This window comes from Haliotis cracherodii, unplaced genomic scaffold (genome assembly GCF_022045235.1).
Source record: "Haliotis cracherodii isolate W230 unplaced genomic scaffold, xgHalCrac1.p SCAF_10, whole genome shotgun sequence".
NCBI classification, from domain to species: domain Eukaryota; kingdom Metazoa; phylum Mollusca; class Gastropoda; order Lepetellida; family Haliotidae; genus Haliotis; species Haliotis cracherodii.
In genome coordinates this window covers 13,634,417-13,660,799 of record NW_027266265.1, presented here as the reverse complement: position 1 = coordinate 13,660,799, position 26,383 = coordinate 13,634,417, and the positions used below count along the sequence as shown (strand labels likewise).

The 26,383-nt window shown below is 41.1% G+C and overlaps 1 protein-coding gene across 6 annotated transcripts; it reads left to right on the top strand.

Annotated features, from left to right (window-relative positions):
• The first annotated feature begins 6,713 nt into the window (after nucleotides 1-6,713).
• On the top strand, nucleotides 6,714-26,081 carry LOC139454082 (protein unc-93 homolog A-like). Of its 6 annotated transcripts, none has more exons than XR_011652437.1 (5): nucleotides 6,714-6,999; nucleotides 16,819-18,523; nucleotides 19,067-19,978; nucleotides 21,252-21,278; nucleotides 23,181-23,269. XR_011652437.1 is itself a non-coding variant. In XM_071235578.1 (5 exons), the coding sequence occupies exons 2-5, from the start codon at nucleotides 16,829-16,831 to the stop codon at nucleotides 24,458-24,460; spliced, it is 2,202 nt and encodes a 733-aa protein (XP_071091679.1). In that variant the 5' UTR covers nucleotides 6,714-6,999; nucleotides 16,819-16,828; the 3' UTR covers nucleotides 24,461-26,081. The 6 variants fall into 6 exon arrangements, 2 of the variants coding, with proteins under 2 accessions (XP_071091679.1, XP_071091680.1); XM_071235578.1 differs by lacking the exon at nucleotides 21,252-21,278 and adding an exon at nucleotides 24,222-26,081 and having other exon boundaries at nucleotides 19,067-19,202; nucleotides 23,181-23,312; XR_011652435.1 differs by having other exon boundaries at nucleotides 21,252-23,273.
• The last annotated feature ends 302 nt before the right edge of the window (nucleotides 26,082-26,383 follow it).

Here is a 26,383-nt window from a genome sequence, read left to right as displayed (position 1 = left end):
AGGTGTCCTTTAAGCGACCCACTGGCACGAGATTAAACTGGTTCAGTGTTGGTTCTGCGCAGCACTCTTCGCGGCGGTCCATAAATATGGTACCCATCTGTCCCACATCCGGTTTTTGTTGCGCATGCGTCTTTCAGGACTACTTTAAATCTCGGTCGTCTCTCTGGCGATTTAATTAGCCCACGCAAGCACCAGATGCTAGTTAGTGCTGAACACAAATCAAACCAGGTTGAGGTTATAGCCCATAAAAAAACCATTTTTAATCCATGAAGAAAAAGTGTTTCCCTCATAATACTTAATTAATAATGCAAATAAATATGGAAATCTGTTTACGACTCAAAAGTTTGTTCTGGGTAATAACAGTCATAACGAACTGCTCTGCAGATGTTAAAGTTGGCGACAGACATTTTACCTCACAGACGAACTTCACGTAAACTCTATTTGTTTTCAGTCGATACCGAGTGCCAATGGATGCTATATTAAGTATCGTCCGATCGCAGTCAACGAGAAATCGACCACTGCCTGTCTACTCGTTTAGGTAGACAGGAGCCCAGTCAATATCACCGGTCTGCCACCACACGTGATAAGTGTGTTTCTGCAAGCTGTCCACTACCTAAACACCTCAGACTTCTTTATCCCTCAACGTTTATCTCCGGGGTAGAACAGGTCTTCAGCAACCAATGCTTGCCGTAAAAGGTGACTATGCTTGTCGTAAAAGGTGACTATGCTTGTCGTAAAAGGTGACTATGCTTGTCGTAAAAGGTGACTATGCTTGTCTTTAAAGGTGACTATGCTTGTCGTAAAAGGTGACTATGCTTGTCGTAAAAGGTGTCTATGCTTGTCGTAAAAAGGTGACTATGCTTGTCGTAAAAGGTGACTATGCTTGCCGTAAAAGGTGACTATGCTTGCCGTAAAAGGTGAATATGCTTGTCGTAAAAGGTGACTATGCTTGTCGTAAAAGGTGACTATGCTTGTCGTAAATGGCGACTAACGGGAACGAGTGGTCAGACTGGATGACTTGGTTGATGCATGTCATCGATTCCAGTTGCGTGGATCGATGCTCATGATATTAATCACTGGATTGTCTCGTCCAGACTCGATTATTTACAGACCGCCGTCATATAGCTGGAATATTGCAGTGCGGCGTTAAACAACAAACCAACCAACAACCAACCAAACTGGGATGTGTGACAAAATTTAAGTTTGTTCCAAGCGAATCTTTCATTGAAGTTGCACGCTTTTCTCAGTCGTTCAAGACACCACAATTCGCTTTGTTCCAAATTCCAAATTCGCTCTTAATTATTATTATCGCGGGTTTCACCAACATCGTTGCTCATACTATCACCCATTGGTTTATCTGGTACAGGTTCAAATATTCCCATCCTGCCGTGACATGGCTGGCGGAAACAGCTTACTAAAGGACATCCCAAAATGAAGGAGTTGTAGAATCACAATGAGACATTAAGAGGGTAGAGTGAGTGAATACGTTTTTTTACGACGCGTTTTGCTTTATTCTGGAACATCATGTCTGCGGACACCAGAAAAGGGCTTCCCACATTGAACTCATGTAGGGAATCGAACCCGTGTCTTCGTAGTGACGAGCTTAAACTTCTACCACTAGACTACCCAGGGTGGAGCTTTGACATGTAACCCAGTCAACCAATCACAACTCACATATATTAGCAATGCCAAAGAATTCCACTCTTGGGTAAACATATAGAAATTAGTATTACCAGATTCAAACGTTTAGTCCATCAACATGTGGTCTTTTCAGTAATGGTGGTCGCCAAATCCCAAATAAAAACATTACATAATTCGTTTTTCGGATTATATTACCAGAGCCATACAAGAGTGAAAATAGAAAGGGAAATAATTACTCTATTTTAATTTGCCCGAAAGCTCTACCTTTTCTGTGTAAGAAAAATAAAAATAGAAAATAGAAAAACACAAAATCATTTGAAGAACCATTGACCAAATGAAGTTTAATCAATCGTCGCCTAAGAACCATAATTTCCTATTTCCACTGTCACAAGTTTTGAGTAAATGATATCTTAAAATTTCTAGTGCTGTATTATATTAACTTCCAAAACAATGTGCATTTATTTAAGCAAATACAGAATAATTTATACGTTTTTGAAGCAAAAGTAATTATCCATCTTCTCATTTACAGATACATGTTATTTTAATGTAAGAGTATCCAATATATCAGGACATCTTTTTCAGATCCATACTGTTCTATCTCCATTAGTAAATTCAATTGCCGTATTCTGATTATTCCCGACCAAAGTTTTCATCCAAATGAGGATCACATACTTGAGACAGATTATTGTAATGTGTTTGTTTGTTTGTTGTTTAACGCCGCACTCAGCAATATTCCAGCTATATGACGGCATTTATATGAAGACATCATCTTTTGTTAAGTATTTTCAGCTGAGAGATCACAAAATTCACTCCCAATGTTCACATTCTACAGTTGATAAAAAAATTACCGAATGGTTTTATCTCCAAATGATTTGGAACTATGCGGTCCTATCTCCTTGTCACAAGATCTGTGCAAAGAATTTGATTGGACACTTGGGCATTGACATGGAAAAGAACATTCTGGTTTAAAGTAAGATGTGAGTTATCATGCAAAGAATCTCTGCAAAACTAGTTTCCAGCAACAACGGCTTCATGAATTTTACAACAATGTTATAAAAACACTCATTTGAAAAGAAAATGCCAAAAAGTCATTTTTGGTCAAATGTGGACATAGGGCCATCTGGTTCTCATGCGACGCGATGTATATAGTTTCTCGTCACCTCCAATCCTATATTTATTGAAGAACACAATGACTTCTTTACCTGACGTAAATACATGTACGTAATAATTTACATCCTGCACCCAGATTCAGTGTAACTCACGTGTCAACCAATCACAACCTACATGTATTACTTCAGTTGGTCCAGCATAACTCACATACGCTATAGCAATCAACCAATCATAACTCACATACACTATAGCAGTCAACCAATCACAACTTACATACACTATAGCAGACAATCAATCACAACTCACGTACATTATACCAGTCAACCAATCACAAATCACATACATTATAGCAGTCAACCAATCACAACTCAAATACCTTGTACCAATCAACCAATCCCAACTCACATACACGATACCAGTCAACTAATCACAACTCACATACAATATATCAGTCAACCAATCACCACTCATATATACACTATACCAGTCAACCAATCAAGACTCACATACACTATACCAGTCAACCAATCACCACTCATATACACTATACCAATGAACCAATCACAACACACATACCTTACACCGATCAACCAATCCCAACTCACATACGCTATATCAGTCAACCAATCACCACTCACATACACTATACCAATCAACCAATCACAACTCACATACACTATACCAGTCAACCAATCACAACTCACATACACTATACCAGTCAACCAATCACAACTCACATACACCATATCAATCAACCAATAACAACTCACATACACTACACCAATCAACCAATCACAACTCACATACACTATACCAGTCAACTAATCACCACTCACATACACTATACCAGTCAACCAATCACAACTCACATACACCATATCAATCAACCAATCACAACTCACATACACTACACCAATCAACCAATCACCACTCACATACACTATACCAGTCAACCAATCACCACTCACCTACACTATACCAGTCAACCAATCACAACTCACATACATTATAGCAGTCAACCAATCACAACTCACATACACTATATCAGTCAACCAATCACAACTCACATACACTACACCAATCAACCAATCACAACTCACATACACCATATCAATCAACCAATCACAACTCACATACACTATACCAATCAACCAATCACAACTCACATACACTACACCAATCAACCAATCACAACTCACATACACTATACCAGTCAACCAATCACAACTCACATACACTATACCAGTCAACCAATCACAACTCACTTACGACGAAAGAGTTGTGTTTGGTGAAGACAGCTTCTCGTTATGAAATTATTCATCGTAGCGAGTTTTTGGACGAGGTGCTATTTCTTATAGGAAAAACCATGAATGGGTAACCATATCAACGCATATATTCTTGTACTTGCTTTCAAAGAATTAACCTCGTACTTGAAATCGGGAGAAAACTATCCACGTGACCTTTGAAAGGGTTTCACAACGTATATCCATATATCGCAATCGCTCATCCGGGTCAGTGAGTGCACTTTAATTCCGGTTTCCTATACACATTACGCGGGTATAAGATCTAGGCTGGGGCCTGTTGATAGTGTTTTAATACGCAGAGACCGAATTATCTGAATAGGTTTGGGAAGGTGTAAATGAAACGTATGTAAAATTGTTACATTTAGTGAACTTCGTGTGCTTTGGGTCGAAAGATAAACTATTCCGGAAACTAGTTTGTAAAAGAAGTCCGCAGAACGGGACATGCCCACGTAAATACGGGAACATATCTTGTACTTGATAGTTATTTCTTATAAGTGAAATTTGCAACTATTAGTAAGTTGAATGTTATTTTCAACGAGTATGATTTAACGCGACGTTTAGTAATATTTCAGATATGTCACGTCGGAGGGCGTGAAGAATGGGCTGGACACATTGTGCGTGAGTGAGTGTGGTTTTACGCCGCTTTTAGCAATATGACGTCTGGGGACACCAGAAATGAGCTTCACACAATTTATCCATGTGGGGAATCGAACCCGGGCCTTCGGCGAGATGAGCGAACACTTTAACCACTAGGCCACTTTCACATATTGCACCCGCATAGGACATTAAACGAGCGACTGCTAACAAAGCAACCACATAATTGACCAATCCGCAACAGTCAGTAGTAGTGTAGGTCGAAATGCGGATAAAAAGGGTTCGCCTTAAGAGGAGTATCTGTTGTATCGAACCCAATTCTAATGTTCCAAAAAGTGAAAATTAACATGATTATTCAAGTGAATTGCAAATAGGATAACATTTTATCATCAAGCAAACTGTGTTGTTTACCGGTGTGTCATAAAAGGGGGTTGATAAACGTGAGCTGGGAACGACCGCTCGATCACCATAAAAATATCCAACACCAGCAGCCTATGAGGCGCTAGAAGGTTAACAGCCACATTGACATCACATCATCCTGTGAGGTGAACATATTCATATTTCAAAAGAAAGTACCCCCGCCGTTATTGCTAGAATATTGCTAAAAGCGGCGTTAAACCATACTCACTCAAAGAAAGTAACTTGACTAAGGAGACACTAAATGTAATATGTGTTTCAATGTGAGTGAGTGAGTGAGTGAGTTGGGTTTAACGCCGCTTTTAACAGTATTCCAGTTATATCGCGGCGTGTCAGCTTAATGTGGGAGGAAAGCCCGAAGTGATGCAGGTCTGAGACGTTTACCACTTCGGTGAAACACCAGAGTACGGGTATGGTGCTGACAAACCTAGAAACATAATCGGGGCGAACAGGGATTCGAACCCACAATCATAGGTTTCTGGCGTGCCTAAGGGACGCCACTCTGCACAGCGAATCGCGGCGCCTTAGATGACTGGGCCACCCGTGCCCCCTGTTTCATTGTAGGGCAGGACCGAAGCCCGAGCAACTTTCAGGAGTTAGCTTGCATCCAGTCACCCATCCACCTACTCTCCGCCACCAAAAGTGAACGTTTCAAGCGATATCATCATAATGGAGTTGATGACCTGTTGGACATACGCATGTGTGCTCTGCCATTAGTAAACATAATCACTATATAAACAAAGCTAATCATAGACTAATGTTATTTACCATATGACAATGAAAGGCAAGTTAATTGGTATGATGCGATATGCATTTATAATAATATAACATAATTTATGTGTCATGTGATATATACTGCTCATTTGTCATACAGTCCCTGAAACAATTATGTCCCAAACAACCCATAACAGTTGACCTTATAGATTTAATTAGATTTAATGTTTCTTCTTTAACGCCACGCTCAGCTATATTCCAGCTATATGACAGCGGTCTGTAAATTATCGAGTCTGGACCAGACAATCCAGTGAATGACATCATGAGCAGGTATACCTTGACATACATCGACCAAATCAGCCAGCCTGGCCACCCAATCCCGCCAGTCGCCGCTTACGGAGTGAGTGAGTGAGTAAGTGAGTAAGTGAGTGAGCGAGTGTGGTTTTACGCCGCTTTTAGCAATAGTCCAGCAATATTACGACGGGGAACACCTAGAAATAGTCGTGTTCACACTTTGTACCTATTTGAGGAATCAAAGGAGCGTACGTATACATTAACACCAGGTCATCCAACCACCATCTTCTTGGCTTAACTGTACCCCCTGCAATAAAAACAAAACAAACAATAAAGCGACGCTCTAAAAATAAAACAATTACCTAGTTTATACACACCATAAAAATATGAAATACACAGTCAATTCATAAACAACACTTAACTAAGTTTATCATCTAAAGCAAAGATTGTAATTAAAACCCTCTCCCCTGTTTTGAAAGTAGTAAGTGCGATCATGGATAGATCTCGTGTACGCATATGCCATCGTCCTCACGCACGTGTAATGCGCAGCCTTGCTCTGACCAGCCAGCTGAGTCTCTCGAACGCACACACACAGCCGCGCGTCAGGACCATTATTGTATTATTTGGTCATGTGACATGTCGAGCCTGACGCATCATGCTAGTTCGTTGTGCAAGCTGAATTCGTTCATTTTCCTCCCTGTGCCCAGATGAGACGAAAGACACTCTTATCGCTTACGGTCAAAGGTTCCTTTGTCTCAAAGAAAATCGTGGCAGTTGGCAGTGTATACCACGAACGGCCATAGAAGCCTCGCTGTGCTGATCAGCTGTTGTGTGTATTCAGTGTGTAACCACCGACGCTAAACACTGAACGAACTGTGTAGAATATTCCGAATAGACATCTGCGCATATCCTTTCACGGGTTAAGGTAAGAGCAAATCAAATATATTTGTTCACATTTATATTTTTCATTCATGTTAATTCTTACCTATGTTGTTTAACCGAGGATGACAAATGTGGATTTCATCGCTTTGGCTGTCAATCAATAGCATGCAGCACACGCTGTTGTTCGCACAGGCCGAGGCTCGCGTGAACTGGACAGAACCAGATTTGACATATTTGTAAACGTGGGATTTCCTTGTTTTCAAAAGGAAATATTTGAACCACCTTAACAAAACCTTGGACACATGTTTTCTCATTAGCATCTACAACTTTTTTAGTGACGATATTTTTTCAACTCTCACCAGTAATGTGTATAAAGAAGTTTGTTGTAGTTTTTTCAATAGCGTTCTTTTAAACGAATATACTGTTTTTAATTTTCTGTAATACGGACGTGATATATTTTCTTGGAAGTAGCATTACATGACAGTGTTGTGTTCATGGTTGTCATAGAGAAATCATTGTTGGGAGTATCAACTGGAAGCTCTTTGTGAAGCCGCCGTGAGTCGTTTACAGATACAATCCCGCAAACCGCCTCAAAGTATACGTTTCTCTTTTTTGAATGTTTACAGTTTTGATTTTTTACAGCCATACATTCTCTGACAATCGTCCGAAAATTAGCTAATTGTAAAAATCAGGTTAATAGTTGAATATTGAGTTCGTTTTAGTTGCATGGGCGTGTCACTTCAATTATCGCCACCGTGTTTTGAGGATTCGCGGAGTTTACGCTGAAGCACACGATTAACTGAGTGATAGATCAAAATTAAACCAAACTCTTACAAAGAATGATTTAGGAGTAAAAAAATGAACTTGTGATATCCAATGTGTGTAGAACTGACCTTTAAAGGAACATCTGACGTGCCACGAAATAAGGTTTAAGTAAATCCTCGATTACCCAGTGTTTTTTATTATACATCCGATGGAGACATTCGCTATCAAAGTTCTGTTCACCCGACGAAACGGACCTCACCGGATAGGAAGTGACGTCACTATCTCCAACTTTCTTATCATTAACTGACCTCAGATTTTCTCTCGCTCGTGTGTGTTATGTGATTGGACGGCTATATTTAGAATTTCGATTTTGACCCTAAAACGAGCCGTCCATGGTATTTATCACCACAGAAAGGACATATAACCATGCACGATTCTAGTCAGTCTAGTTCTCAAAGATCCGGGTTAGAATATAGAGGTAAGGGGCTCGTTGATCTAGTCGATGCATGCCATCGTGTCCCAGTAGATCGATGCGCATGGTGTGAAACACTCGGTTGTCTGGTCAAGACTTGATTATTTATTAACAGACTGCTGTGTTATAGCTGGAATATTGCTGATTGCGGCGTTAAACAACAATTTTATTTTAAAAAACCCACACCACACAGTCTAAGGTTTACTGAATGGAAAGTATAAAAAAAAAATTCAGATGTTTATTTCCCATGTGGATGTATATGAGCTGACATTTTGCAATATGACTTTTACGCATCACGCGAGGGCCACTTTCAGCTATAATCGGACTGTTTATGTTTACATATTGCTTGTTTTTATGATCGCGCACTCGTGTTCGTAGGACTTCTCGGTCAGCGCTCGGGGCGATCCATATTGGAATCAGTTTCATCACGTGACCGTCACATGACCCAACTGATTCCGACCACAGCAGCCATGACAGTGTTATATATATACTCATGGAAACGAAAAGGGAACAATGAAAAATATAGGGAAATAAGATTTTGTGTCAGCACATTCGAAATAGCGCCATACAAATTCAACACATGTTAGAATCAAATGTTGAGATGAGTTTGTGTGCATTGATTCCAACGTGTATCTTGACAAGCCCGGGAACCCATGATAGCATATCCTCGTACTGTGTCTCAAACTTACATTCGTGACCAACTCGTGTTATTCCGGGACAAGCAGGTTACGGAAAGGGGCGAGTGGTGACGAATGTCAAACTTAGTGTTCCCTCATTCATCAGATTTTCGTGCTTGTCAAAACTCCTTTATCCACGTAAGATCTTTCGCCGTGTATATATTGAAATATTGAAATGGGCTTATTTTGTTATTTTTAACGCCGGGTCAGACTGTACAACTAAATACTAATTACAGAATACATTACTGTCGCCCAGCTGTACCTATTCAATGCTGCAGGATCTGTCAGGATCCGTTTAGCGAATACAATGTTGCATCAATACTCCGGTTCTGCCCGAGGTGTGATGTGGGTGGCGGAATTAGCCGAGAGGATCGGAGTGATTGCAATGGCAGTCCACGAACCAGTCGAACAAGACTTCACGTCAATATTTCCAGCCTGTACCGGATTGTACCCGTTTATATTCGTGTACAAGCAAACAGATGGTTTCTCGTATTGATCACGTGCCACTGGAGTAGTACAAACGTCATACTATTTTCTCCTTCGCTGAATCGAAACACTTTAAACATATTCCACTGAGAAGTTCATTGACAAATACTTCCATATTTCGATGAATAAGTTCGTTTGTAATCAAGATGTGGCTCGGTGCATAGTCATATTGAACATACAAAAGGCTTTAAGTACCCTTTGAACATTTTTTAGTCCGCTAGTTACATAGATGGAATAGCGTTTTCATTGTCCACCGATAGATGTTGGCTTCTTAAGCGTTTGAACAGCACGAAAGGGAACTGGATTTAATCTTTTAAGATTTTTCTTAAATGTGGGTTGTCGAGCTGACGTTACCCATGAGGGATTGTTTGGACGAGGAGGATGTAGTATCCCATGACTGTGTAATGAGCAGATTGAACAGGCTCTGGCAGACAGGATCTGCGTCCTGGCTTATTACGTGCCCCGATGTCGTAGGTCGATGCTCATGTGTTCAGTCACTGGTTTGTCTGGTCCAGAATCGACATTTACAGGACGTCGTGATGAAGTTTGAATAATGCTGTATACGGCGTAAAACAACACTGACTCATCGTGTGCTAACGCTGTGTGCTTAAAATGACGGAAATAGTTTGAATCGCTATTTTCCAACCTGTTTTTTTTTTCACGAAAGGATTGTCTATTCTTTTACTTGTACTCTCGGACGCAAAAGGCATCGTAGACTTCTCGAATTTGACTCACAACATTCGTTGACACTCGTGCCATTCCGGAATAAGCCGAATGCGTCTTTCATTAGTACGGAAAAACGCGAGTGATGGAAGATTAATCCCAGGAAGCCCCTGAGAGTGAGTGTGAGGCGGTGTGAGGCGGTTCAACAGTCAAGAGAAGACCAACACGAATATCTAGACAAGGACTCCTAACACATTGTTCGGAAGGCCGAGAGAAAAGATCTTTAAATGTTGGCAGTAAAAAAGTCAGATTAACATTTTAAACTCAAAGGATCACATTCCACACTCATGGACTGCACGTTTTCCTTAAAACATGTGATGACATTTGGGCAGTACTAAGTCACTGGTCCTGCGCAGTAAGTAGTTTCGCTTTTTCGCTGATTGGCTCAGACCGATGATTGTAGTTTCGATTCCAAGTTCGTCGGGTTTATATTTCTAGTTTTGTAAGCACATCGCCAGTGTTCTTGGACTTTACCAAGTGGTAAACGTCTGAGACCTGCATCACTTCGGGCTTTCCTCCCACATTAACCTGACACGCCGTGGTATATCTGGAATACTGTTCAAAGCAGCGTTAAACCCAACTCACTCACTCACTCATAGCCTGAGTCAGTGTTGGTACGGTAGCCATGTGGTCTATGTTCGCTTCTCGTCCGTTAAGTGACGGCAGCAAAACATAGTATGTCGAACCAGCTGTGACAAATTCTATCTGTGTGTTTCTGCGGGATAAATGATGTACAGTAAACTACGGTTATTACGAACTCCAAGAGACCACTAATTTTAGTTCGTAATGACCGTAGTTCGTTATAAGCATATATACAGCATAAGGGCTGTTCAAAGAAATTAGTTCCTCATACCAGTCGGTTGGTTATAAGGGTAGTTTACTGTACAGAGATAATGTAAATCGCCTGCGGTCGTTATCTATCATCACCAGCTGCAGATCTTATGGCCCCACGCCTACATTATCTAACTGCAAATTTAAAAGCGCTGACTGTGCAAATACAGAACACAGCTGAGTGCTTGCATACACGGGTCGTTACGAAAATCAGGATGGAATAAATAAATAAATAAATATATATATATATATATATATATATATATATATATGGTGGTTGGGAGTGTCGTTCCATTACTGTTGATGAATTGGATAAATTGGAATCTGTAATCCGACTAAGATTGCTCTTATCGCTTCAGGTCGCAACAAATAAAAACTACTCATTGTCAGTGGGACAAACTTAACTTCTTTTTCATTCATGTCATCTGAGAAGCATACTAAAACTCAATTAGGTAAAAAAAATTGTAGGCATACTCCAAAAGAAGGCCATAATGACGACACTTGTTTACAGTAGATCTGAGTCTTGGCTGACTGGTTAGAAAGTTTAATGCCCTGTGTTGATCAGTGCTTAACCACCCATACACAACCTGCTTTCGCAGTATACAATGCAGGTGAAACAGAAACAGGTCTCGAGGGTTTTGTCCTAGCGTATTGTAATAGTATTTACTGCCAACGCCGGACTTCGACCCTATATTTTATGGGTCAAGGAGATCTGTTTATTGTCCGATGTAAGTCAGGTTCACTTGGTGCTGTTGATAGAGCAAGGAGTCACATGGTACGTAATGTTTGCATATGTGCATGCTACTGGGTCGATGTCTCCGTTTTCAGCTGCGAATGTTGACCCGCGGGAGTGTAATCAAAACAAGGGTATTAAAGTACGGAAGCCTTTTAGGGCCATTTTTCTTCTTGAAATTTCAAGATACTAACTTGGTATCTTCAACTTTGTATCTTGAAATTTCAACTTAGTATCTTGAAATTTTAACTTAGTATCTTGAAATTTCAAGATAGTATCGAAAAAAACACAAAAAAACCAAATGGCCCTAAAAGGCTTCCGAGCACAAGCTGTTTCGTGAAACTGAACAGTTTCGATAAATGATGACATTTAAGTGGAAAAGGGGCGCGCGGACACACGCACGGACATACACACACGAACGAACGCAGACACAGGTATGCAAAGGTGTGTAGTCTGCCTACCATATATTATTTCCCCCTCCCCGAGCCCAGCCCTTTGCTGTAATGCTATAGCCCAAAATGAAGCAAGTCTATATTTTACACAGAGTCCGAGTCTCTCTTCTCACTGTTCAATTTAGATGGAGTTGTTTGTTTCTATCAAAATTATGTATTAAGAGACTATGCGTTAGTCTATTGGGTGTGGAAGGTTGACATTACCCTGAGGGAAATATGACAATGAAAACAGTCACCCATACTTCCTTATGACAGCTGATGCGGCCGAATTTAGATGTTGTCATGGCAACCTGTTGTCGATCGCGACGATACGGTCATGTTTTGACAGCGAGTGACATTTTCATGGTTCTCCGGCGACAATACACTCTTTTATTCCGGATGTTGATAGACTTATTTGGGTTAAGCACGTCTGTAATTTGATGACTCCTTTGATACTATTTTCAATTTTCATATTTTGTTTGTTTTGATCTGTTTATTTGGTATATCAAAGAAGTCTCGATAAATCGATCGTATAGTACACTCGAGCGTTATAGTATTAGTATTAGTATCAATATTGCTCTGTTACAAATATGTCACTACGTGGAAATACTTGTATAGGAGCATTGATAATTACCTCGGTCACATTGATTCTTATAATATAATCCGACATCTGTATGTTGAATGAAAATATTTTGTTATACAATAAAATTTCGTGCCGTCCCGACCGCCTCTGTGTTCTGGTGGTAGAGCGTCCGCCAGAGAGCGATGGTGCGGCGTTAAAAGATGGAACTTGTTGTTACCCTGCCTGCCGCTTTGCATTAGAGGACTAAAACAACGACTGGACGGTCAGAATTATATGTCTGAGTGGGGTATTCATGTTAAACTGCGGCATGGTATCTCAGTGGGCTAGCACTGTAAACTCGGCATTAGTCCAGACTGGTACATACACACATACGTGTATGCAAGTCGCTATATAAGTGCAATAACCTTGGACTTGAGCCCTCTCACTCCTTTCCATATACGCATTTCTCCATTCTCCCAGCAACGCCAAAGGGATATCGATCCATATAGATTCTCAGTAGGGTGCTAGCCGCTAACAAATCGACGAGGCTGTCGTGAGAGCGTCATCGTGACGCTCGCAGTATTGATTATATAGACATAGACGGACTTATTCATGTGACAGCGCACACCACACAAACACAGCTGTCAATCAGATGTATATATATCACTGACTTACAATATACATATATTGATTTTGCAATAAACATACAGTTGTTTCAGCATTGTATTTTAATTAAATATGTCTGGACTTCATCTAACTGCAGATTAATTGCGGACATATAAATATAATGATCTTTGTTTTATTTATTAATATGCTTGATATATATGATAGATCGATATGTATTATATTCGCCATTTTAGGCCACATTGGTCCATAGTAAGTTCACATTTTCAGTTTCATTTGTTTATTCATGTGATATACATGATATATAAAACATATCTGACAGAAAATTTTGTTTCAACATTATGGCAAATGAACGTATAACGGCAGAGTTGTTGGATTCTATAAGAGTGATCATTAACATCTTCTTTTTATGCCTATTGTTAAACATCGGAACATACTTTTCTCTAAGATGTTCATATTTATCGCAAGTCATACAAAATAACATGAAATTCATCCTCAATCTCTCCTAATTGGCAGTTTTTACACATACCCATTTCAATGCCCTTCTTTCACATCTACGTCTTAAATCTACATTATTGTGTAATGACACCTTGAATTTCCGTGATGTCGTAACACGCGATCTAAATTTATATATTGCGTAATATTGCTAAAAGCGGCATAAAACACTACTCACTCGAAATATATCACGTCTGTAACAAAATTCCCAAATACTCCAGCCTACGCAGCCCCCCCCCCCAAAAAAAAAGGAAAAAAAGAAGAGAAAAAAAGTGAAATTAATAAAAAAACATTAAAAATAAAATAAAAATATATATTTTTGTAAAAAAAATAAATAAGAAACAAATATATATAAAGTAGTGGATCCTACCTTAACCTTTTATGTGAAACCTAACACCCGTGATCTCGAATGACATCAACAAGCTTGTACATGCTTCAGCAAATGACAGCCATGTAGATAGTGAACATGCTTGCATTGACTGAACGCTGTAAAGAGAACCATAAAAAGTATCCGTCGTTTTACGTAACATAAAAGGCGATAACGACTTGTCACAAACATACTGGTGTAAAATGCACACACGCCTTGACGTGAACACGCTCACCAAACCAGCACAAACAGCTGGCTACATAACTAATTCAAAAGGTATGTATTGTGACATAAGCAAGACCTTTTTATTGCTGAAAGATTATGGCAGCCATGTGTATGAAGGCCATGTATTGTATTCACATCATACGCGTAGCATGAGAATAAGGGCTTATATTGCATCAGTAATTGCTATACGAGTTCCGACTGGCGCGATAGGTCAGGCATGCAATTGAAATGTCAGTTGATTCATCTTGGGGTTCGAATCCAACAATCGCTGCAATAGAGCAACCTCATTTCTGGTCTCAGAAACCTGTGATTGTGGGTTCGAATCCCGGTTCGCCCCGATTATTTTTCTAGGTTTGTCAGCACCATACCCGTGCTCGTGGTTTTCACCGAAGTGGTAGACGTCTGAGACCTGCATCACTTGGGGCTTTCCTCCCACATTAAGCTGGCACGCCGTGATGTGACTGGAATACTGTTAAAAGCGGCGTTAACCCCAACTCACCCACTCACTCACTCACTAAGGCGCCGTAATTAGCTTGCAGAGTTGTGTCCCTTGGATACGCCAGAAACCTATGATCGTGGGTTCGAATCCCGGTTCGCTTCGATAATGATTCCCCTCACAAGAAACTGACACGCCGTGGCGTTACTTGAATACTATAACTGGGGAGTGTCCCTTTTGGACGGTAAGACAGCCCAGTGATAAAGGCGTTCGGCCAGTATGTTTGTTCAGTTACATACATATACGAATACCTTCCTTGGTGATCCTGGTATTACGTGTTGATCATGTGGGATTATCGTCAAAAGTACTGAGTGTGTTGATAATACTGACGAATATGACATCTCCCTGAGGCAAGGGAGATAACTCTAAAACTCCAGTTTTAAACTCCAGGCTACCCCACCAGCCCTCATAGCTTTTTGGCACGCCCGGGACGCATCTCTGCACGACGAATTGCGGCGCCTCAGGCAACTGGGCCAGCCGTGGCCCCAAATACCAATGAAGACATTAATGCAGATTATTTGACCTTGTTCTGGACACGATGTCATTGAAGGAAGATGTGGTCAGCTGTCAGGACTATTGACCACTCATCAAGAACATTCATGGGTTCCAGCCGATTCGTTTACTTTGGTATTGACCAGACTGTCTGCACCACCCTCACCATATAACTCATGTCTGATCTCGGGGCGGTTTCTCGCGTGTAAGGTCATGAGAACTGATTTCAGAAACAACATTAACAGAAGCCGAGGTCACGTACGGGTCAACCTCACTGGTAGGGCCGGCCTAGACTATCGCTTAGTCTCTTAAAATATATAATTTTGATAGAAACAAATGTGATAGGCATTTCTTAGAAGCTGACGGATGACAAAGTAGACACAATTTGCTTGATAACGGTATAAGGATTAATACCGAAACGTCGCCATTACAGTAAAATGAAGAAGTTATTATCCATAAATTGTGCCTACACAATAGACAAATAGCTATTTATATTGAAAAGGAGCCCTAGTGAGATAGGAGATTCAGACTCCTGAACCTGAGGAAAATCTAGACTTGCTTCTTTTTTCAGGGCTTTTGCATTACAGAAAGGGCTGGGCGGAAGGGAAAATAATATGGTTCAGGTACTGTGGGCAGACTAGGGCCGGCCATTTATTACAGTGATGGGTGTGTTGGGTCTTTTATGCACTAATGTACAAAAAAATAACAACCCTCCCCAAATGCTTGTCATATGCTGGATGTCCGTGTTAAGCTCCTAGCACAATACGGCCAATATCAAGGGTACATTTCTGTATTCTAATTTTGGCTAGGGTACAATTCTAGATACAGAAACGTACCTCGGGGACATATCTGTAGGACCTATGTCGACAACGACCTCTTTAGCTGCAGGAGGCACGGGTGGCCCAGTCGTCTAAGGCGCCGCGATTCGCTGTACAGAGTTGCGTCCCTTGGGCACGCCAGAAACCCATGATTGTGGGTTCGAATCCCTGTTCGCCCCGATTATGTTTCTAGGTTTGTCAGCACCATACCCGTGCTCGTGGGTTTCACCGAAGTGGTAAATGTCTGAGACCTGCATCACTTCGGGCTTTCCTCCCACATTAAGCTGACACGCCGTGATATAACTGGAATACTGTTAAAAGCGGCGTAAAACCCAACTCACTCACTCACACAGCTGCAGCGGACCTTGTTGCCGTGACCTTCAGTCAAACTTTGCCCATGACCTTGAAAGTATCCCATTATGATAATAATATGATAATATGATATGATATCTCTTGTCACGTTGAGAGAGACGTACGATTTGTTAGACCAAAATGGGATGATGGCGGTCCGCCATTATTTAGGTTTTAATGTCAATCATATTAAGTGCCTTGTTTTTTTTGTGACATGAAGTGCCACCGAGTCTAACAACGTCATGGCGCATGTATCTATCTACAGACAAAGGGATAACGTCTGCTCCCTGATAACGAGGCCTGCTATGTTTCAGATTCAGCAATATGGTGGCGGGAAAGACGTGTGATGGTCAGGGTCTGACGTCACAGCCGGGGACCGTTGCCAATGACAACGGCAGATTGGCACCAGAAATAGACGTCAATAACCAGAGGTCATCGCGAGTTGAAATGCCAGACATGGCTATCAACAGAAGTGACGATTGTTACGCTGTTTCTAGAACAGAGGATGAGAACCAGCATCGCGACATGGCGTCTTCAGATGGTCCTGTACACTCGTCAGACAAGAGGCAGGACAACGTCCACGCAGATCCCTTCAACAGCGACTACACCGACTCAGTCGGCAGCGCAGACAGTTCAAAGTTCCTGCTGCCACTGAAAGACAAAGACAATGACGTCATCGTTGACGGCTGTGCTAAATCAAACCACGACGTGTCCCTCTCCCCCAAGATCTCCATCAACGATGTTGTGATAGACTGTTACGAAAACAGGAACTACACAGATTCCGTGACGTCTCACTTCTCCGCAAGTCAGCCCCTTCTCAACACAACGGACAACCTCCGTAACTTTGTGAAGGAAGTGGAGACCCCAGTCCTTGGTCTTATCGACCATCCTGGGTTCATGTCCTCACAGAGAGATCTCTCAAGCACGAGCAACATAACCTTCGCCTGCCAGAAAGCCTTGAAGTACCTTCAGGATGAACGGGTGGCCAGCTCTCTCCTTCTACCCGGGAGTACTAAAGACGTGTCCAAGCTGCCCCCCGAAGACGGGAAGGGTCCTTATGATGTTGACCATAACATCGTCCCCAGCGGGCGCCACACGCGCAACCTCATTGCTCTCAGTGTTAGCATAACAATGGCTTTCATCGCCAGTGGAACGCTCCGTAACCTTCAGACCAGCCTCAATCACGAAGGAGGGGTGGGCGTAATATCGTTGGCTATGACCTTCATGGGGTTTATGATTGGTAGCGTATTCAGCCCCTTCCTCGTCCAGAACTTCCACCCCTACCGCGCTCTTCTGGTTTCCATGCTTCCTTACCTTCTTTACATAGCCGCAAACTTCTACCCAGTAATTTGGCTAATGACCCCCGTCTCCTTACTATGGGGGGTCAGTTTTGCATTAATGTGGAACGCTATGAGCACCTATATCACCTTCCTGGCCAAAGGCTACTCCGAGAAGAAGAAACAAGATTACGAAATTGTCCTCAGTCGATTTTTCGGCATCTTCTATCTTGTGTGGCAACTGTATATGATCTTTGGGAACCTCATTGCTTCTCTCGTTCTCACATACGCGACCCCTGCTGGAATTACCGCTTCCAGTGCAAGGTCAAACGATACTGTCATGAATCAAACACTTACATTTATGAACCAATCCAGGTTTTCCTTCCCCAATGAGTCTGTGATACTAAACTCCTCATCACCGTCATCCGACTATGCGCTGTGCGGAGCAAGCTACTGTCACCATTACACCATCAGCAATGCAGGATCGACTGACAATTCATTCGCCAAGTATGTGCTGTATGGCGTCTACGCGGGAGTGATGTTCTTTGCGGTTATTATCGCCTTCTTCCTCTTGGAACCTCTCAACAGTCGTCTTTTCAGTGCCACTATCTCATGCAGCGTTGTCAAGTCGCAGATTGTCTCCCTTGGCAGGTTCGCCTTAAACCGGAAGTTCCTCTTGCTATGCCCCCTTCTCCTGTTCAGCCAGATGCAGGCAGCTTTCGCCAGCGGTGAAATTGCAAAGGTAACAAATGCTGTCACTCTCCTTTATTTGCTGACAAAGAAACAAACCATTATCAATTTTCCAAGAGCCGTGAAGATCCGGGGTAGAATAGGTCTTCAGCAACCCATGCTTGCCGTGAAAGGCGAGTATGCTTGTCGTAAGAGGCGACTAACGGGAACGGATGGTCAGGCTCGCTGACTTGGTTGATGCATGTCATCGTATCCCAATTGCGTGGCTCGATGCTCATGATGTTAATCACTGGATTGTCTGGTACAGACTCGATTATTTACAGACCGCCGTCATATAGCTTGAATATTGCTGAGTGCGGCGTTAAACAACAAAAAAACAAACCAACAAACGTATTAAATAACGGTAAATACGGCGGACGGTTCTTATTGTACGGTATTTCTGGACTGGTGTTAAATAATAAAATAATAATAAAAAAAAATATAATTGAATTACTGCGCTTGCAGTTTATTTACATGAACGTTAAACATATTTATGTCTTCAGTTTTTTTGATGTAAATTATAGTTTTTTAACGTTCCTTGCATCTATTTCTTCAGGCGTTTGTGACGTGCCCAATTGGAGTTCATATGGTTGGGTATACCCTGATCTGCATGGGTGTGTCGGGTAGCGTCAGTGCCTACCTCAGCGGGTGGCTCTGTAGATACCTGGGCCGGACGGTCATGATCGGCGCAGGTACGTCCCTTGTTATCTTTCGTCTGTTTCATTAAGAAGGGTTAATTATATTTCGCTCCATAATTCTTTGATATATGCTTCATTTGGTAAACATGGAGCTGCATCAGCAGAATCTTTATTATTCATCCATCATTGTGTTTAAACTGTAACTTGAATGTCCTATTTGTTTAATCACCATCATTTTCTTCCCGGATCGTGCCATCACAAGTTGAATGGTTGAATTGTCATTAATTCAATTTCAGAAATAAAGAAATATTAATTCCACAGAATCACCGTGAGAAGTTTATGAAGACAATGAAACTTGTGGTTGCTAAGCATTTCCTCTCTGTACATCAGGACAAAAAACATTCTCTCATCATGAATGAAACTCCATAATAAAAATCAGAACTCGATTTCAGAATAATATTTTAAAATGACATCCATCATATCATTCCACGTCCTTCATATTGCATCGCCAAGGATAGCTGGCTTGCTACATCTTCGTAGTGGTGATTCAATATGGCCGTCAAAATGGCCGCCATTAGCATCACCTGTGCCAGCCCTTGTTTGGGCTGGCGGGCTAGTTATCCGCCCTCCCATCTGTCAGACAATGCATATGCTATGTTCCTGTTTCAGTCTCTTGAATTTAGGTTTGGTATATCACCACAAGGCAGCATTGTAAGAATCCATTCTCCATGCTGAGTGCGACTCTCAAATTAAGTCTTCCCTCCATCATGTCTCTCGTTAACGGAAAAGTCCCCCGTCAGTGACGTCAAAAGGGGAACGTTTTCCGATTGGTGAGTAATGGGCATGCGCTGTCATGCCTAGGACCACGGTAAGGCGACAGGTGCTAGCGTGCTTGCTTGTTGACAATGAAGACTCGGTCTCCTCTGGGAGACCAAACGTCAGTCCCGAATCGCACAACCGAATGTTTCTGTGAATTTGGACAAAGAGGAATTTATTTTTTGTTCCTGACTAAGGGAATGTAGGTTGTATTTGTTTTGTGATTAGTTTTAGCATTGGAGAAACAAGTCCCGCTTTTCTGTGAAAATGTTTTTTGGGGTCAAAGCTGCTTCCATTAAACTTTGGCTATGTATTGTCACCGATCTGACTTGCAGCAGCAGATTCTATTCTGCGTTGACTAAAAAGCATACATGTGCTACGTTGTGGACGATCAATAAATGCGTGTGTGTTTAACATGCGTTCGTTCGCGTAAACGTTTGCGTGCGCGTTTGCATGTGTGTGTTTAGTCGTTAAAATACATGTATGTTTTTTGAGGGTTCAAACTTTTTGTACACTTCGTCTTAACGATGTAAGTACCAGGTCACCATGAACTGATCGGAATCAGCTGCTGCAAGTCATAATTTATTTTATTTCTATTTGCCTCACATCAGAGTGAAAGGATTAAATCTGTATCATATAGATTGTTTCAACAAATTATGAAAAAACGGGCTCATTACCACAAAAAAAACCTATAATTAATTATCATATGTTTGTCGATAATTCCTGACAATGATAAAGAGTGAAAATATTCTTTACGGGAAATGATTAAAGTTTTCATTACTGACGTGCTGGGAATATATATCTATGAATATAGCATCATTTCGATTGGATCATGAATCTGAAAAAACCCATGAATTGTTGAAATTATCTCGAGGTGTTCAGTGAATTGTGACACAATGTATACTTATGAACGATTCGTGCAAACAACACAGCTTTAATCAGAAACACAGACACTCACTTATGTATTAGCAGTGAGGCCAATTTGTATATTTACTTACATATAGAATTAACGAAAGGCTTCATCTAAGATCAATTTTCAACACTGAAATCTTTGAAGATAATAAGAATAAAAACATTCTTCCCATTAATTCTACAAGAACAACTATAAACAATATAAAACACTATAACCATACTAATTATTAATTATTAATTCAACTTGTAAAGTGAGTTACGATTGGTTCCAACATAATTCTTTGGATAAGATAGATGATGCCTTTTACTTAGACTTTTTCAATATTAGCTTATATACACCAGGCTTTTAGTTAATATTCAGTTTATCATTCACAGGATTTATCCTGTTGGAGTATCGGCCAGGTAAGTATGAGTGATAAAAGTAAGTAATCCTCAATAAGTTTCGCAACGCCAAACTCCCTGAACTGGCGCGTCTGTGAATCCATCGTTAGATTTGTAGGCGGCGAGAAAGGCTTTGTTGGCATTGCCAGGTTATGTTGCATTTTGGGTAGTTACAGCCATATTGTTATTTTGTTTTGTTTTAAATTCAGTACTGTAATTTGTACTTACGTGACCGTGTACATTTGGTGCACTAGATACTATTGAAATATCTATACTGACAAAAACCTGTTACGTTTTTTCAATTTATGCGATTGGGCGTATAAACGTGAAAACATTAAAAGAAAGATTTTAATAAAATCTATACTAGCATCATCCAGTGCATCAAATGGTGTATTGATATAAGCAGTACTGGCTTGCTGATATTATTAATATTTGAATAGAGATCAGGTAGTGGAAGCGATAATTCGTCACGAAGATTTGGTTCGTATGAGTGAAGCCCGCTGTCTTCTATCGTGACACGGTCTGAATAATGCTAAACTTGGAAAATACTACAGCCACGATCTCAATTGTTGAATGAAGCTGACAATGGAAAAATATTTTTTTTGTGGTATTGCTGTTATTGTCCTCTGACGGGTGCTCCACACCTGGTTTACCTGTTCCAGACCCGTTTCACCGTTGGCCGCCTCAATATATCCATGGTGTAATTGGTCTCAAATCATTAGCTCGTTCCCATGATGAAATAAGATTTCTGAAATAGAACTCAGCAAGCGAAATCGATGACTCAGAGGGTGAGTCAGCTTTATGTGCGCCAGTACTGTTGACCTATCACGTGACGCCCACGTGACCGCTGACAAAGGATGCACATTTCCTAGGGCAGTGATCAGAACACCACGAGTCCGACTGGTAATTGTCTCGTGCTGAGTGGACACGTCCGGCCAAGTGCATCTTTTGTCAACGAGGGGTCAGACCTTACTTCTGTCATTATTGATTGGTTAGTTATCGATCTCGTTGCCCTGTAGTTATCGATTGCGTTACTTCGCTACTGCCGCCCGTAGATGACTGAGCCTGCTCGCGACTAGCCCTTTCCTTAGGTTGAGCTGTTTGTTTATAGTTAACTGTTATTAGTTTAAGAATGCCTGGTTTGTATCAGAATATTTCTGGTATGAGAGAGCGAGAAAGATTATGTATTAGATGTTTATATATTCACGTGTTTCAACCAAGCAATACACATATGTGATTGGAGGTGTAGACTTCAACTTAAAAGATATATACTGACACACTTTAAGAACGCATATTTGAATTTGTGTAATATTTGGCAAAAAAATCCAATTAAGTTGTTTATTTGAGATAATCAAGTATAGCAATGTCGTTGATCGGGTTCGAATCCCATTTTATGCTCATGGTAGTAAATATTCACTGCTGAATCTTTTTCTTGTCGTTCATTGCGAACTAATGATGCGTTTTCACTGTGTGTCTAAAACATTGATGATGACTCTAAAGGACTCTGACGCTAAGTCATCATTTGTCGCCTCATGGTGAAGAAATGTATATAGAAAACCGAATCACGCATGTGTATTGCTATTATTACAATGAAGTTCAATGGAAAGCACTGTTCGTTTGAACGGACACAACACATTCACTGTTAACTGTGATTAATGGCGTACAGACTTTAATTACAATGCTTGAAAGGTGCTTGAATCACTGGCGATTGCCTTGCGTCAAAGAAAAGCGGGATAACTCCAATGTACACAGAATGCGGTTTTCATACCACTAGTGAATTTATTAAAGACATAGAATGGGAAATTTACCCTCCAAAATCTCCTGTCTTTTTCTCCAATGTTCATTTGGAACTACGGTTGTGTGAAGGGTCGGCTGTGCATGTGTGCCATGTCTTTCAATAGGGATATTTTGTTCTCTTTTTAGCGGTCGCTGTCGATCTTGGCCTGTTGGCCCTTATGGCAATATGGAAGCCCACTCCCGATTCGCTTATTGTTATCTTTATTCTGATTGGCCTGTGGGGAGTTGGCGACGGCATCTGGATGGCACAAAGCAACAGTGAGTTTTAACAAGGGAATATCTGCTAGCGATACAATAGTGTGTGTACGAGTTAAGACGTCAATAAAGGTATTCAATTACTATTGTTTCACAAAATAGTATTAACTTATGTTAGGGGTTGTTCTTTGAAAAAGGCAGAAGGTCTCAAACACATAACAGGTTCGGAGAAAGTTCGATGGGGTAGCTTCGAGGTTAATGCGTTGACGCCATAAGCCTTGGTTCGATTCCCCACATGGGTAAAGACCATTTTCAGTGTCCCCTGATATGATATTGCGGGAATATATCTAAAGGCGGCGTAACTCCATTCTCACTTACTCACCTACTCAATGAAGCGTCATGAATAAAAATAACCATAATTTATTTTATTGGGATCATATTCAGCCCGTGGTGGTGGCGTAGCTCTTTTGATGAAAAGCGTTAGGTTCAACACATAAGACATTTGTGGTGTCCCCCGTCGTGATAATGCTAGAGTATTACCAAAACCACTTACCGCCTCCTTGGTCTAGTGATAGAGCGTCCACCCGGGGAGCGGAAGGTCCGGAGTTCGACCCCGACCGCGTCATCATACACTTCTTGTTACCCTGTCTGGCGCTCGGCATTAAGGGGCTAAAACAAGGACTGGTCGGCTCGGAGTCAGTATACCGTGTCTGAGTGGGGTCTTCATGCGGCATGGTATCTCAGTGAGCTAGCACTATAAATCGGCATCAGTCCGGACTAGAACAAGCAGCCACACACAAACGTGCATGCACGTCGCTATATAAGTGCAATAATCTTGGAGGCGACGTTAAACCCCATTTCACCTCACCTCACCACCAAAACCACCCGCTCTCACACTTTCAGTCATCATCGACTTTATAACTACAAGTTTTATTTTCGTTGCAGTTATTTTCTAACGATCTCTTTTCCCAGGTCTCATGGGCGTGTTGTTTCCAGACCAGTTCGAGGAGGCCTTCACTGGGATGAGGGTGATGCAGGGTCTAGGACCAACCATCGCCTTTGCCTACGCCCAGTTCTTCTGTATGGCAACGAAGATCTATATCATGGCGGGGATCTGTGTGCTGGCCCTGGTTGGATATCTAATAGCAGACCACATCGTGAGGAAGGAACGCAAGGTGGCGAATCTGACTGTTGGTGAAATATTAACATGAACTCAAAATCTCGTTTTATGAAGAAATCAGCAAGTTCCTCAAGGGAATGTATGGACAATACAAATTGATAATTTGACAGTTCCTCCAAGGAGTGTATTGATAATACAAATTGATAATTTGACAGTTCCTCCTGTGAGTGTATGGACAATACAAATTGATAATCTGACAGTTCCTCCAGTGGGTGTATGGACAATACAAATTGATAATTTGACAGTTCCTCCAGTGAGTGTATGGACAATACGAATTGATAATTTGACAGTTCCCCCACTGAGTGTTTGGACAATACAAATTGATAATTTGACAGTTCCTCAAGGAGTGAATGGACAATACAAATTGTTTGTATGGACGATTGTACAGAAAGGTTTTGGATCTCCTGATTCGGGACCAGACGATCGCAAAAGAATGCAGATCCGCATTTTGTGGGTGATAAAAAAAAACTTCGCCATCTTGCTGATGTCGAGGTGGACACGTCCACTATTTTCAGTACCTGATGGGAAGTACTTGTGTCATTTAGAAATATTATCAAGGACGACACTTTGGTTAAAATACGATTAACAGCTTGACAAAAGCTTTGCAATACAAAAATAATGTGTTCAACTTGTTAGTACAATAATTTACCAAGTGTTGACAGGGTGGTAGCTTGCCATAATTCTAGGATAAAGCTTAGTGCTGAGTGACATAATGCTGCCCTCTGGGATATTGTTAACTAAGGGTCGTATTTTTTCAGTGCTCCTTAAATGTACTTTTGCAAAACATTTTTTCATGTCGGAAGAGCATATTCTGCTTGTTTTCTGAGGATACTTTGACACTTTTATCACAAACAGTGTTTGATCTGTTTTAAGTATTGAATACTCACTGTTTTTTTTGTATTGTTGTTTATGTTATATTTATGTAGCTCTATGTTTATGATATATGTAGATCACTGTTGTTGAGTTTATAGAAAGAGTTTGTTTACGTTGTTTACTAGTTTCTTAGAAACGTAAGCGTACTATCATCGTTGAAGTACATGGGTACATAGTTTTTTCATGGTAGGGGATATATCAATGCAGATATATTTTCATTCATCAAATGTGACTGCACACATTCCTTGCATCTGTGATATCAAATGTGCATCTGTTCAAGACAGAATTCTTAAAAATAAGTTTCAATCAATCAACTTTCAACTTCCAAGTTTTTGTCACTTTTCTTGTAATTTCATCTGATCCATTTTTGCCGATTATATCGGTTGGGGCAAACCAGTTATATCTATGTTATTTTTTATATCAACGTTGCTTATTTATTATAGAGTTATATACCATGCATTTACGTATATCCTATACTGCATATTGCTGTTATACTGATTTTCATAAAATCATTTGTGGGTGATATGCACCTCAACATAATATAGGCTAATTTAACACTACGATTTAATCACCAGGTGCCTGTACATCCCTTGCAAATGCTGAATATAAATACGGCATAGCTAATCTGTGCCAAAAGCGATATGTACGAAATTGGGGCTATAGTCACGTGTTTGGTCACGTGTTCTTAGTCTCCATTTTGTGCGGCTGCTGTCTCGTCCTCGAGTTTAGACCGCATGCTGTATTCACTGCCATGTGTTCAAATAAAAAAATAAATTGATTGACTTTGCTTTGTATTTTTGTTCCGCTGTGTGGTGGATAGTGCGTCTGCCTTGAGAGCAGAAGGTCGATAGTTCGATTCCCGGCCGCCTCCGTGGTCTAGTGGATGGAGCGTCTGCCTGGAGAGCAGAAGGTCGATAGTTCGATTCCCCGCCACCTCCGTGGTCTAGTGGATGGAGCGTCTGCCTGGAGAGCAGAAGGTCGGTAGTTCAATTCCCCGCCACCTCCGTGGTCTAGTGGATGGAGCGTCTGCCTTGAGAGCAGAAGGTCGGTAGTTCGATTCCCGGCCGCCTCAATGGTCTAG